The sequence below is a fragment of the Paroedura picta genome, chromosome 5 (genome assembly GCF_049243985.1).
Source record: "Paroedura picta isolate Pp20150507F chromosome 5, Ppicta_v3.0, whole genome shotgun sequence".
NCBI lineage: Eukaryota > Metazoa > Chordata > Lepidosauria > Squamata > Gekkonidae > Paroedura > Paroedura picta.
Genome location: NC_135373.1, coordinates 126,737,130 through 126,751,413, shown reverse-complemented (window position 1 = coordinate 126,751,413; position 14,284 = coordinate 126,737,130). Strand labels below are relative to the sequence as shown.

The window sequence follows — 14,284 nt, the reverse complement described above, 5'->3', positions numbered from 1 at the left end:
ACCTCAAGTCATGGAGGTCCCGGACTCGAGGGGCCCGTCTCCTTTGCAGATGGCTATCGGTCTGCCACAATCACAGTCACAGTCACACAATCACACAGCTCTCCAGAGTACGGTTGTGCGTTGCAGCATCTGATTCGGCTGTTCTGAATCGCACACACTGCAGTTGGTGTTACTAGCATCCCCATATGGAAGAGCCAAAGGCTGATGATAAATATGCTTTATTATTCAATACAGGTTGAATGTCCCAAATTGGGTTTTCATAATATTTACATTTAAAGGACAACCATTGAGGAAAATTTAGAAACCGGATCCTACACGAGAATAAACAAACAAGAACGAAGAACCCTGTACTTTGTTTTATTCTTTAATAATTTTAGTAACCTCAATAGTAGGCTTGGGATAGGTTTTTTCTTTCTCTCCGTCTCTTCCACAAGAGATGGTGTTGCATCTTTGTTAGGCCGTGGGGTTCGCGCAAGGTCTTTGTGCTGCTTCCACCTGAGGTTGCCGATGTCGAGCTCCTCCAATTTTGATTCTCTCTCTTTCTCCTCCTCCCGCAGGCTTAAAAGAACAACGGACATGATGTTTGGAGGCAAGCAGGTGGTGGTCTGTGGCTACGGAGAGGTAGGAGGGATTTTGCGGCCTGCGGCAGGGTTGGTGTGAGGGCAACACAGGTCCTTCTCCTTGGGCCTGCTGCTCTCACTGAGCCCTCTCGTCGCAGTGGGGAGGGAAGAGCTTGTTGAGAGCCACCCCGGTGTCCTGGTTAAGAGTGGCAGCCTCTGATCTGGAGAGCTGGGTTTGATTCCCCTCTCTTCCACATGCAGCCACCTGAGTGACTGTGGGCTAGTCGCAGTTCTCTCAGAGCTCTCTCAGCCCCACCAACCTCACAAGGTGTCTGTTGTGGAGAGAGAAAGGGAAGGCAGTTGTTAGATCCTTTACAATCAGAGGACCAAAAACAGCTCTACTTCTTCTATACTCGAGATCTGGTTTAGCAGACTAGCTCAGAGGTCTGGACTGGAAGATCTCTGGCTTATCACAGCCCCAAGACCAGCCAATGAGTTCAGCAAATTGCTCCCTACCTACCCTGGTATGGTTAAGGGCAGTGGCTTCGAAACTGGAGAACTGGGTTTGATCTCCCACTCCTTCTCCATATGCAGATGCCTTGGGCCAGTCCCGGTTCTCTCGGGGCTCTCTCAGCCCCACCTCCCTCACTGGATGTCTGTTGTGGCAAAAGAAAGAAGAAGAAGAAGAGTTGGATCTTATATGCCGCTTTTCTCTACCCGAAGGAGGCTCAAAGCGGCTTCCAATCGCCTTTCCCTTCCTCTCCCCACAACAGACACCCTGTGGGGTGGGTGAGGCTGAGAGAGCCCTGAGATTACTGAAGAAGAAGAAGAGCTGGTTCTTAGATGCCACTTTTCTCTACCCGAAGGAGGCTCTAAGCGGCTTACAATCACCTTCCCTTTCCTCTCCACACAACAAACACCCTGTGAGGTGGATGAGGCTGAGAGAGCCCTGATATCACTGCCCGGTCAGAACAGTTTTATCAGTGCTGTGGCGAGCCCAAGGTCACCCAGCTGGCTGCATGTGGGGGAGCGCAGAATCGAACCCAGCATGCCAGATTAGAAGTCCACTCTCCTAACCACTACACCAAACTGGCACTCTGGGTGAGCCATTGAAAGCCACTCTGCGACTCCTTTGAGTAGTAAAAAGTGTATAAAAACCCAGCTCCAGACTGGCTCTGCTTCTCAGGCAGCTCTAAGAAGGGCTCGTCTCTCTCTCTCTGCCTCGAGTTTTCTCTCTGTGTCTTTCAGAGGGGTGTGTTGACATGGGCACAGAGACACACAATGAGTTTCTGGGCCCTCCGTCCTGCCCAGTCAGAGATGCTGCTTCTCCCTTTCTGGGCATCTAAGGGTTTCTCACACGGGCCGTCGGGCACACCTACAAGATGGCCACGAAGGGAGGTGGGGCCAAGCGCACACTGACCCAGCAGAAGCCCAAGGAGAGCTGATTAGGCTCTTGTATCCCTTCCCTCCTTCTCTCCCGCTGCAGGTCGGGAAGGGCTGTTGTGCCGCGCTGAAGGCCATGGGCTCCATCGTGTACGTCACAGAGATTGACCCCATTTGCGCCCTGCAGGCTTGGTAAGGACCCATACCCCGTCTGCGCTACAGATAGTGAATGCTGGCAGAAGGCTTCCAATTTGGCCTGGAGGAGAGGCTCCCTCTGTGGCTCTCAGCCACAAGGTATAGAGCAGGGGTGGCCAAACTGTGGCTCTCCAGATGGCCGTGGACTACAATTCCCATGAGCCCCTGCCATGCTGTGGCCCCTGCCAAACTGTGGCTCTCCAGATGGCCGTGGACTACAATTCCCATGAGCCCCTGCCATGCTGGCAGGGGCTCATGGGAATTGTAGTCCACGGCCATCTGGAGAGCCACAGTTTGGCCACTCCTGGTATAGAGCGAACAGGGTGTCTGGGGCAGCGATGCTCTGACCTCTGGGTACTTGGGGGGCAACAGGGGGGTTCTGACCCCACAGGTGGACCTCCTGAGAGCATCTGGGTTTGCGCCCCAGCGTGACCCAGAGTGCTGGACTGGATGGGCCCCCGGCCTGACCCAAGAGGGCTTCTCTTATATTCTGAGCCCCCACCCCCCATGCTGCAGCGCTCTCGGGGTGCTTTCCGTGGGACGTTTTCCAAACAGGGTGTGGCGGTCATCTGTCTTGCACCTGGCAGGCAGGGAGGGAGTTGGCACCATCACTTCTTGGGCTGCGTTTGCCACGCACTCCTCCGGCTCACTCTGCCGCCAGCTGGACGCGGCTTGCCAGGGCGGGCGGTAGAACGGGGAGGGGGGGTTCCTCCGCGGATCCCCCAGCGTCGGCCACAGCCCTGTCTGTCCGTTTCCCACAGCATGGACGGCTTCCGGCTCGTGAAGCTCAACGAAGTGATTCGCCAAGTGGACATCGTCATCACCTGCACAGGTGTGTGTGTGTTGGGATGCTGCTGCCGGGCATAGCTGGGAGAAAGGATGGCCTGGGCACCCCCCCACCCCACCCCCATAGCAGGGCAGGCGTCGGCCACAGCGTACCCTTGAGCCTCAACAGGGCCCAGCGGCCATGCATGTCAGAGGGGCTGGTGTGGCAGAGCCGGTAGGTGCACGGTGGCCGTTGCAGTTTCCGAGACGCAGGGCGGTGTCCGCCCTTCCTTGTCTCTTTTCCAGGCAACAAAAACGTCGTGACCAGGGAACATCTGGACAGGATGAAGAACAGCTGTATCGTTTGCAACATGGGGCATTCGAACACCGAGATCGACGTGGTAAGAGCAGGGCGTTTCTTCCGGGCGGTGGTGAGGCGGGTAGGACAGAGAGCAAAAAACGGTAACATTCGAACCCAGGGCGCGTTAGGAGGATGGCAGTGGGAGAACGTTCCGATCGCCTTCACAAGGAAAGCGCAGGGTGGGATTGCTCACCCTCCTGCCGGCAAAGGCCAACAATCGTGGTGTTTGGCACAGGGCCCTCTTCCAAAAAGACCCCTCTTCCAAATAAACTGAGGGCTGGGCATTATGGCCTCATCTTCCGAATGCACCAAGGCCCCTCTTTGTGAGGCCTGAAAGCCTTGGCCTGGCAGGCCGAACCTCATCAAGAGAGGGAAGCAGTGGGGCTGCCTTGCCTGTCGGGAAGTCTTCCAGAGAGCCACTCTGGGGCCAGTTGCTAGGCGACCCTGCTGTAAACTCCTGGGAAGCCCTTCCGCTCAAGCGCTGCCATCGGATCAGGCCCCCTGTGGAGGAGGCCGTCGGTAAAAGAGCTGGAACATCTTAGTCCCCAGCGGTCGGTCGTCCTCTGTCGGAAAGTGCCTGGCTGGGCCATTGTGATTTTCCGCGCTGGTGCCCAGCTCTCCCTAATCTCAGGGCTCCCGTTGCTGCTGAACCGAGTCGGCAGCCCGGCCCTGGCCGCCGGAAAAAGGGCCTTCAGTCCACTCTGCCAGCTAGCCAAGGGCTCGATCCGGCCTGTGCGGCCAAAGAGCCTGGACAAGACTCGCTGGTCCTGCCTGCAGAAGAAGAAGAAGAAGAAGAGTTGGTTCTTATATGCCGCTTTTCCCTACCCGAAGGAGGCTCAAAGCGGCTTACATTTGCCTTCCCTTTCCTCTCCCCACAACAGACACCCTGTGGGGTGGGTGAGGCTGAGAGAGCCCTGATATCACTGCTCGGTCAGAACAGTTTTATCAGTGCTGTGGGGAGTCCAAGGTCACCCAGGTGGCTGCATGTGGGGGAGTGCAGAATCGAACCCAGCTTGCCAGAATAGAAGTCCACACTCCTAACCACTACACCAAGCTGGCTCTCTAGAGCTAGAAGAGCTAGAGGAGAAAAGAGCCAGAGTCCGGGAGCCCCCGAGAGGCAGGGGGGGAGCTGTGGAGAGTCGCTGCTCGCTTTGTCAGATACAGCTCAGACGAGAGTCCGGGGCTGACGGATTTCTGTTCCCTGCGGCTAAATGCGGCGCCTTCCGTGGAGAGGGATCGAGATGGGGGAAAGAACAAGGGTCCAGGAGCCCCTTCCAGCTCTTGGGGGTCTCTGCGGAACCTCTTGAGGAAGCGAGCCGTGACTCACAAGCCCTCCCGCCCGGCCACAAATCTGGTTTGTCTTGAAATTGCCCCTGGACTCTTGCCGACGGGCTACCATGGCCCCCCGTCCGGTGCTAGATTGGAGCCCGGTGCTGCCGTAGGGGCCAAGGTGAGCCTTCGAGAGCTTTTGCCAGCCTCCTCCGAAAGGATCTTGCGAAGGAGGACCCCGCCCACTTCTCGTTTGGGAAAACATGGCCGCCACTGGGGCAGGGCTGCACGAGGGCCGTCACGTCACCCCTGCAGGGTTTCCCAAGCAAGAGATCAGCGGACGTGGCTTGCCGTGGCCTGCCAACACACAGTGACCCTGGACTTCAGTGGTGGTCTCCCATCCAACTACTAAGCAAGGCTGACCCTGCTTAGCTGAGAGCCTGCGTGGTGTTGCGGTTAAGAGGCTTGTAAGCTGGAGAGCAAGTTCGATTCCCCACTCCTCTTCCACCTGCAGCCAGCTGGGTGACCTTGGGCTAGTCACAGCCCTGATAACAGCTGTTCTCACAGAGCAGTCCTGTCAAGAGCTCTCTCAGCCCCTCCTACCTGTTGTGTGGAGAGGAAGGGAAGGCGATTGGAAGCTGCTTGGAGACTTCTTTGGGTGGTGAATAGCAGGATAAAAAAACCAACTCTTCTTCTTAGCAGCAGTGGCCTCTAATCTGGAGAGCCAGGCTTGACTCCCCGCTCCTCCTCTTCCACATGCAGTCAGCTGGGTGACCTTGGGCCAGTCACAGTTCTCTCAAAGCTCTCTCAGCCCCACCTCCCTCACAGGGTGTCTGTTGTGGGGAGAGGAAAGGGAACTCAGTTGGAAGCCGCTTTGAGACTCCTTCGGGTAGAGAAAAGCGGCATATAAGAACCAACTCTTCTTCTCCTTCTTCAGTGATATCAGGGCTCTCTCAGCCTCGCCTCCCTCTCAGGGTGTCTGTTGTGGGGAGAGGAATGGGAAGGCGACTATAAGCCGCTTTGAGCCTCCTTCGGGTAGAGAAAACTGGGGTATAAAAAACCTGCTGTGCCTCCTTATCTCACTCCAGTTGCTGATTTTTACCACTATCCCCCCCTCCCTCCCTCCATCATCAAGCTGGTCCCCTTTGGTGTTCTTTCTCCCTTTGCGCCCTGACGCCTCCTTTGCCTTCTGCCTGGCATGTAGGGACTCGGGGCCCCCCTTCCAGCTTGCATCTGACACAGTGAGCTTTCCTGTCGAGAGCTGACCTCTGGAGGTCTCGGGGGCGGTGAGGCTGTGCAGGGCTCGGGGGGGGGGGCTGCCAGGAGTGGGACTTCCCCCGTCGCAGTGTGTGTTCAGACCCTCCGGACGCTGTCTTCCAGGCGAGCCTGCGGACCCCTGAGCTGACGTGGGAGCGGGTGAGGTCTCAAGTCGACCACGTCATCTGGCCCGACGGGAAGAGGATAGTGCTGCTGGCGGAGGTGAGGCCCTCGCCTGGGAGTGCTCCAGGGGACCGGGTGCGGATTCCGCAGACTCATTCACACCACCGCCCTTGTCAGCCACGGAGGGCCCCAGGGCGGTTTGGTCTGCATGCTGAGGAGATGACCCCTCTCCCTTGAAGCCGGGGCTGATTCAGTCCGCCCCCTTGGAGCTGGCTCCTGCTGCCGCCTCTTCGGGTGCCCGTTTCCGTTGGAGAGCTGCCATGGGCACCCTGCGCAGGCCAGAAGGATCTGCTGGCGGAGGGGAGGATGCTGAGCGCCTGGCTCTTTCTGTCTTCCAGGGCCGCCTCTTGAACCTGAGCTGTTCCACGGTTCCTACCTTCGTGCTGTCGATCACGGCCACCACCCAGGTGAGCGGGCCATGGGAATAGGGACTGAAGGGTGGAAGGGCCGGCCTGCTGAATCAGGTGCCTCTGCCAAGCAGGGCCTGGAGGGGGCAAGGCTGGGCACTCCCTGGGTACCCACCCCATACAGCCAGGCCGCGTCCTTCTTCATGGGCACCATAAGTGGATTCTGGCTCCTGCCCCTCCCGAGGGAGCCAAAGCCCCCCACTTACTGGGAGACCAAGGGGCTTCACAGGCCTGTAGCCCAGTAAAATTTCTGGTGATGTGTGTGTGTGTGTGGGGGGGGGGTGCCTCCAGTATTCAGGGTGCCCTTCTCTTTCCATGTGGCTGTTCCCGGAGCGGGTGAGAGATTTGTTTTCTGTCAAATCCATATGGCTACTGAGATTAGAGCCCTCCTGGTTTTTGGCATGCAACGTGGCTCACTTGCTCGATACATCTGGAATTAGAGCCCCCAGTGCAGTGGGTACATCACACGGAAGGGGGGAGGACAACGGAACCGATGAGCGGAAAGTTCTGTTTGGGGGAAGAGCGCTGAGCTAGACGTGCTCCCACTGCCTGCTAATTCCCCTTCTGCCATAAGGAACTCCTGCCCGCACTGGCCGTTGTCGGAGCCACAGGTGTGCGTTTGTGCGGAGCACCAGCTTAACAGGGCCTGGCTTTTGTTTCCGTTCGCTTTCCAGGCGCTCGCCTTGATAGAACTCTACAATGCCCCCGAAGGACGCTACAAGCAGGATGTTTACCTGCTGCCTAAAAAAATGGGTGAGTTTTTGTCCTCGCCGACCTCCCCTTCTGACCGCCCTGGCCGCATCGGCCCCCCACCCAGGAGTCCAGGAGGTGCTGCTGTGCCAGTGGTTGTGCGGCTTCTGTGACATGCTGCCCCGTGCCGTGTGCAAGCAGCCAAAGCCAGTTGCGCATCGGTAGCCCTAGCACTCTCCAACCGGACCTGCAGGGCAGCAGCTGATCTCAGCCCCTTTTGTGCTCCCAGACAGCACTGGCACTTCATGCAGAGACACGCCCCAGAGTGCCCACGGCAGCTGCCGCTCCCCCCCCCCAGGCCGGGTGCAGATTGCAGGGCCCCCCCTGGGTCCGTTTTTACACTTCTCTCTCTTGATGACGGACCACGCAGGGGAACCTGCATGCCCTCCAGCACTGCTCTGCCAGAGCGTGTGGCCATGCTGCCTGTTCTGCCGCCTGGGGCCTCAAGGAACACGGCATGAGCTGTCCCCAGGACCCACTGGCTGCAGGGACATCCTCTCCGGACGCACAGGCTGCCCTGCTCATTATGGCTGTGCTTTTGGCAGTGGGAGTCGTGGGCAGGCCAAGGGGGGAGGGGCGCAGCAGGCGGTGGGCTCTCCGGTCCGGAGGGTCTGGGGGTCCCTCCGCAGCTGGCCCCAACCCGGCTGGACTTCAGTCTCCCTCCCTCCCCTCCTAGCCGCGGAATCCAGGGGCCACACACGCCTGGCCGCTAACCCGGTGGCGCACTCATTTCCCCCCCCCCCAGACGAGTACGTGGCCAGCCTCCACCTCCCGACGTTCGACGCACACTTGACGGAACTGACAGACGAACAAGCGAAATACTTGGGACTCAACAAAAACGGGCCTTTCAAACCAAACTACTACAGGTAACTAAAACAAAAAGCGGGGCTGGGAAGAGAACTGGAGGGGCTGCCCTACAGGCCCCTCCTGGGCCGGCCCCGCAGACGTCGGGACTCCAAGCAGCTGGCCAACGGGGGCTGCCTGCCGGCTCACGCCAGCACCTAGGCAGGGACTCAAACCCAAGCTGCCCTCGCCCCCTCCAGCCAGAGCCTGCTGGCCCCAGGCGATCCTGGGACATCTCAGCCTTGGCGTTGAGCAGATCAGTTATTCCTGTGCGCGTGCAGAGCGCCATCAAACCGCAGCCCACTCACGGTGGCCTCTGCAGAGTCTCAAGGCAGCTCAGGATTTCCCTGGGGGTCTCCCATCCAACGGCTGACCAGGCTGACCCTGCTTGGCTTTCCAGATTGGGTGAGATCCGCGGGGGTCTCCCCCTGCCTACCTCCAAGGCCTAGCCTGGGCTGACCCTGCCGAGCTTCTGAGATCTGAGGAGATTAAATTAAGAAACCTTAATTTTTCCCAATAAAACTCAGGGCAGGTAAACAAAAGCCTAACCATCTGCTTTCCCCCAACTGAAATCATGCCTGATAAGGGCTAAACCAGGGGGAGTCAAACTGCGGCCCTCCAGATGTCCATGGACTACAATTCCCAGGAGCCCCTGCCAGCATTCGCTGGCAGGGGCTCCTGGGAATTGTAGTCCATGGACATCTGGAGGGCCGCAGTTTGACCACCCCTGGGCTAAACGTTAGGAGACCATCTCTCAAGCTCCCAGTTGCAAGGCTGGCATTTTTGACACTTGTAAGCGTGGTGGAGCAGCCTAGTCTGGGCCTGGGGAGAAAGGCAGCTAAAAATGAATTAAATGAACAAGAATGGGTGATTTTTTATTCAAGAAAGGCATCCTCCCTCGGTTATCAGAAGTTTGGGGACGAGGCAGTAAAGCAGCCGGGACAAGCGGCCCCTGCCGGTACCAAGGAACAGCACAGCACTGAGGGGGCCTCTCCTCTGCGGTTCTCTCTCAGCCTCTTTAATTTCGGCACATAGAGCTGGAAGGGACCCCAGGGGTCATCTAGCCCAACCCCCAGCACAATGCAGTAAACACTCAGCTACAGACCAGCACAGTTACCCTCCTAAAACTGCCTTGCATGGCACATGTGTTTCTTTCCCCTTTAAACCTACCCAAGCAAGGTCTCAACCTGGCCTCGACCAGGGCCAGGGCCCTTTTGGTCCTGGCCCCGACCTGGTGGAAGGAGCTCCCAGGTGAGCTGCGGGCCCTGTGGGAGCTTCCAGCCTTCCGCAGGGCCTGCAAAACGGAGCTCTTCCACCAGGCCGGGATAACGCAGGAAGAGCAACTGGGGACCCCCGGATGTCAACAGTGAATGTCACCTCTGATTTGTCTCTCCTTTCTCCTCCCTCTTGTAGGAGGCTAGGGGGGGATTGAGGGTTCTGCCATGTTTATTGCTGTCGTTGGGTTTTTTCGATGTGGTGATTGTCCATTTTAATTGGGGTTTTAATGGGTTTTTTAGTCTGAATTTTGTTAACCGCCATGAGCCTCTGGGGAGTGGCAGTTAATAAATTAAATAATAATAATAGTAAGAAGGTGCTTTTGGTCTTCTAATCATGCCGTTGATTTTCTCTCCCCCCCCAACAGGTATTAAGTTCCTGTGGCTGTGTCTAGAAGGAAGAGGGGGATCCAAGCCCCGGCCTCCCCTCCGCTTCTGTACAGGACTCCCAGTACCCCACCCAGCCCCTGACGTTAGAAGCCAGCTTGCTCCTGTAGTGCACAGTGTGTTAGGTTATTTATTTATTAAAACTAGAATACTGTCCTTGCGGCCTCGGCCAGTGGTGTTTCTTAAACTGCCAAGGGCGACTGTGAGATGTTGGACTTTGGGTTTTTGGGGGGCCAGGGGGTGCGTGTGGACAGCCACGGGTGGAGGGGCGGGGAGTGCGAAGACGGGGTGGCCAAAATGAATTTGACGGCAGATTTTGTCCGCTTTGAGCAACTTTTTTTGTCGCTGTATTTCTACACTAATGTACATCCAGGGCGGGTGAAAGGAGGTATCCGAGACGAGATGGGGGAGGGAGGGAGGGCAGGTATTGGAGGCACGACCCCCCCCCCCTTGCTCTTTGTTTCCTTCATCTCTCCTTTTTCTGGAGGCTGGGGGGGGTTCGTGGAGCTGCCTCTGCTGCTTTCCCAAGGCCTGCCAGCGCGCCCGCCGCCGCTAATCCGGTGACAGCCTAGCCGCAGGTAACCCCGTTCCTGATTTGAGCTGCATCCGCAGAAAGGGCCAGCCTGGCTTCTGCAACTTCTTGTGCGCATCATGCCCGGCCCCCTCCTCTCCCACACCCACGGAAGAGATTCCTTTGCAGCAGCCGGCTTCTGTGGGTGACTTCTGCTTCTTCTCAGGAGGGTCTTCTCCTCGGCAAAGAAACTCTCCCATGGGCCTCTCTTGGCCTAGAGCAGGGGTGCCCAAACTGTGGCTCTCCAGAGGTCAGCGGACTACAATTCCCATGAGCCCCTGCCAGCGGGCAGGGGCTCATGGGAATTGTAGTCCACCGACCTCTGGAGAGCCACAGTTTGGGGACACTTCCTCCTCTGTGCTTGGCGGGTGGGGAGTTTGGTGGATGCGCACTTTGACCTTAGGAAATTCCCAAACCTCCCCTGGCCAGCGTGGCCGCTGGAAGAGGAGCTCCATTTCTCTGTGTGCATTTGTGACAAGTGTGCCGTGGGTAGACCTTAACTAATAATAATTTGTTGGGGAAAGAACGGGCCGGGAGGAACCCTGAATGTTCCCGGAAGGGAAATCGATTTGGGTGGGTCGCCGTGCTGGTCTGCGGCAACAGGACAGAGTGCAGTCAGCTGCAGACCTGGGAGAAAGCCCAGCCCAGCCCAGCCTGGAGGTTGGCATCCCCCTGCCACCGTTCAGATTCAGCACAGGGAAGCGTTTGGGAAACGAAAAGCCAAAGCCCCCGTCCTGCCGGGATAGAAGGCAGATGGATTGGGAAGATGCAGCCGATGAAAGGCATTTTGAGGCCCCCTCAAGTATTTGTGGGGGAGGAAGAACAGCGGGCAGCTGGGCAGCTTCCTGCAGATAGACCCCTGGTGGTCTCGAGGCCCCCTTCATCCGTTCAGTTGAAGAGGCTAGTCTAACGCTTTGGCTGTTTCCGGAGGCCACGGCAGTGGAGAGGCCCGCCTCGCTGTCCGTTGTGCAGTTGTGCATCAACAACCGTCTGGGGTCCATCTCCACTCTCAGCCTAGACGGGAAGAGGCAGGATTGAGTTGTTTGGTTGTGCAGAAGGAGGTTTCCTGCGTTTCCTGTTTCTTTAAGCAAACATCGTTTCGATAATCACTTTTCTTTCGTAAGCATAATTTGCAGCTTCTTTTTTTCACACCGGAGTCCGTGTCTGCTTGGGGAAAAGGAATAACTGCCCATCATTAACTCTCAGCTAGACCGAGGACTCCTGGAGAGGTGTGCAAGGGAGTGAACGTGCAGCTAGCTGGCAATAAAGGTATAGAAGAGATTCAGCGCCTCACCCCACCCCACCCCCTGCAGTCTTGCCTGACCGCTAGGAATCCTTCTAGCGGGCAGGAAAGAAGGACAGGTTCGCTTTGTGGAGCTGTGAAAACATTCAGACTCTTCCAGCGAGACTTGCTCCAGGAGACACGGGGTCCTCTGCTCCTGGTGGGGAAGGGCAGGGTCCCCAACATGGTGCCTGTGGGCGCAGTGTGCCCACCGACCCCTTTCCTGGAGCCTGCCAAGTGCTTTGAGAAAGTGGGCATGGCTAGGGAAGCCGGACTCCTGGTCGGCCGTGCTGATTAAAAAGCATCTTGGTCAGAAGCTTCGTCCTGAAACGTCAAAGAGGGCGCTCTTGAGGACTAAATGGCGCCCCCCACCCCTGCACCGGAGGTCCCAAGGCAGCCTCGCGCTCAAAAGGTTTAGGCCGCCCGGGGCAAGGAATATGTTGGAAAGAATGCAGAGGGATCCTTGGGTAGGTTCGGTCCGGTCACGTTTGTTTTTCTTCTGGACCAGCAAGATCTAGCGACGGGGAGCTCCCTCCCACTGTGACTCCACTGGCGGGGCCAGTCTGCACGCGTCCCCCTCTCGGCCTCCGTGCATGCGCCGTGCATTCTTAGGGGGCAGGGCTGTCCGGGGGTGTAGGCCTTTTACTCCGCATGCTCATTTCTGACCTCGTGGCGCCGAGGCTGATCCACAGTTTTCCTAAAGAGCTCGGCGTTGAGGGTGGCTTTCCCTGGCCTGGATTTCAGAAGCTCCGCTGTCCTGCTGCCTTCGGCCCCCCAGTCCTGACCGTCTCTCCGCTGTCTTTTCTCACCACGGCCCAAGGCCTTCGCGGGGCCTGCGTTTACGACCGTGTCTCTTCTGGGCCTTGCGGAAGTTTTGCCTCCTGTTCTTTGCCACCTTCCGATTCGGGAAGTCCCCCAGGTCGCTTCTCGTGCCTTTAAGCCGAGACCCGGGTGCCTCCGTGTGGGTCGTGGCCATTTCGGAGGACCCTGAGACAGCCTGTCTTTCCACTGGGAGCTTCTTTCCTGTGCCGCACGCCTGTTGATCGGGAGAACCCGTGGGGCTTTCTTTCGAGGGCAGCCCAGGGCTGGCGGTTTGCAGTCAAAGAGAGAGATTTGAGTCCTGGCGCACCGGAAGAGACCAGCAGAATTCAGGGAAGAGAAGTGTGGTATCGTCACAGCTCCCTGTCTCAGATCTGACGAAGGAGGCTTTGACTCCCCAAAGTTTATATCCCGAAAACCTTGTTGGTATCCAAGAGGCTGCCAGGTTCAGATCCCAGAGCTTAGCTGAAAATTGCAGCTTAAGGGCTCGGCTTGCAGCTTGCAAAAATGTCTCCCTGTCGAAAAGCATCTGAGTGGGTCTCAGGGAGGCTACCGACAATGGAAGGGGTGTTGTTGAAGCAAGGGCCCCCGGTGGCCCAGGGCAGCACTCTGTGCGTTCTCTGGGGAACTGGAGGTGGAGGTGCTTTCCGGAAGTGAGTTTGCTTGTCTAGGCGTGGCCTGCCGGGTAGGGGGTCGTGCAGGAGGGGAAGCCCCTTCTCCAGCAGGAACCTGTCTCGATCCAAGCCGCTGGGCCGATGAAGCAGCGTCCAGTCTCCGAGCTCCCTGTCCGCTCAGAGCACGGCAGCCCCTGCGGTCGCAGGGAGGGCTTTTGGGAGCCAAGGCGGGACGTTGGGCATAGAGCTCGGGGTGCCTGGGGGTGCGTGTCAGGGCCAGCTGCGTCTTGTACAGCGGGAGATCCGGCTCCATTTCAGGGGAGCAGCCGCTAGGGCAGGGGTCCCCAGGGCAGTGCCTTCGGGCATCGTGGTGCCCACCAAGTGCTTGTCGATAGTGGGGAGGGCTGGGTAAGCAGAGCTTCTGGCAGGCCGGGCAGATTAAAAGGTCTCTGTTAAAACCTGAAATGCTCAAGAGTAATTCCGGTTTGAGTTCTGCGTCACCTCGCTCCTACGGCAGTAGCCGTCTCCCAAAATCTGCGAGACGTTAGGGGAGGGGAAAGGGAGACGGCACCCTCTGGCACCATCCCACCCGTGTGCCTCTAGGAGGGGGGCTGGGGAAACGGACCCCGTCCCTATTCAGGGTCTGGCCCTAGCTGAAGCATGCGAAGGTGCTGTTCTCATTTGTAAATTAGCTTCTCTGGTCACCCCCCCCTTTTGTTCTTTTGGGGGGGGGTAGATGAATAAGTCTTTAGGGAAGTATTTTATTTTATTTTTAATCTGCTGGGTTTCTTTTAACACTCCATGTTCGGCTTCCTTTTTTTATTAGTGTCCTAAAATGTTTTGCTTGCTCCTCTCTTCCGAATCCACCGGGAATCGCCCGACTCTTGTGATTGCCTCTCGTTCTAAGGCGGCCTGATGGTCCTTTTTCCGACGTGTGTCCTGGAAGAGTAGTCAAAAGGGAGGTGCCAGGAAACACCAGCAGCCAAAGCCTGCCCGGGGCGGGGGCTTGGGGGGTCGGAGAGATAAGGAATCGTTTTCTGAATGTCGGACCAGGAAAATCAAAAATCATGTCGTCCTTCTCCCTCGAGGAAGTTGAAGAAATAAGAAAAAAAAAAACTTATGAGATTATAATATTTTCAAAAGGATGTTTCAAATATTCATGTCTGAGTGATTGTATTAGAGCAGCAATAAGGACTCTGTAATCTCGAAAACGCAAATAAAATCTGTCAAAATCAAAACGGGCCTTTGGGAGCCTTTTTCCCCTGGCTGTGCTGCTCACGTCCCTTGAGCCACTGCAGGAGGGGGGCTGGCACAGGGAGGGGGCACCGGAAGGGAGACCACCCAGGAAATCCAGCATTGCTCTG

General features: G+C 57.3%; 1 protein-coding gene across 3 annotated transcripts in view; it reads left to right on the top strand.

Moving 5' to 3' along the window:
- The window catches only part of AHCYL2 (adenosylhomocysteinase like 2), a 98,562-nt gene extending 88,772 nt beyond the window's left edge, over nt 1–9,790 (top strand). For 2 of the 3 annotated variants that reach the window (XM_077340413.1, XM_077340415.1), the window contains 9 exons: nt 558–621; nt 2,047–2,135; nt 2,900–2,970; nt 3,210–3,304; nt 5,914–6,012; nt 6,312–6,380; nt 7,055–7,133; nt 7,876–7,996; nt 9,616–9,790. In XM_077340413.1, the coding sequence (XP_077196528.1) occupies nt 558–621; nt 2,047–2,135; nt 2,900–2,970; nt 3,210–3,304; nt 5,914–6,012; nt 6,312–6,380; nt 7,055–7,133; nt 7,876–7,996; nt 9,616–9,622 (694 nt within the window). In that variant the 3' untranslated portion in view covers nt 9,623–9,790. Of the gene's footprint in view, nt 1–557; nt 622–2,046; nt 2,136–2,899; nt 2,971–3,209; nt 3,305–5,913; nt 6,013–6,311; nt 6,381–7,054; nt 7,134–7,875; nt 8,001–9,615 lie in introns of those variants that run through there. The other variant, XM_077340414.1, reaches the window with a different exon arrangement.
- The last annotated feature ends 4,494 nt before the right edge of the window (nt 9,791–14,284 follow it).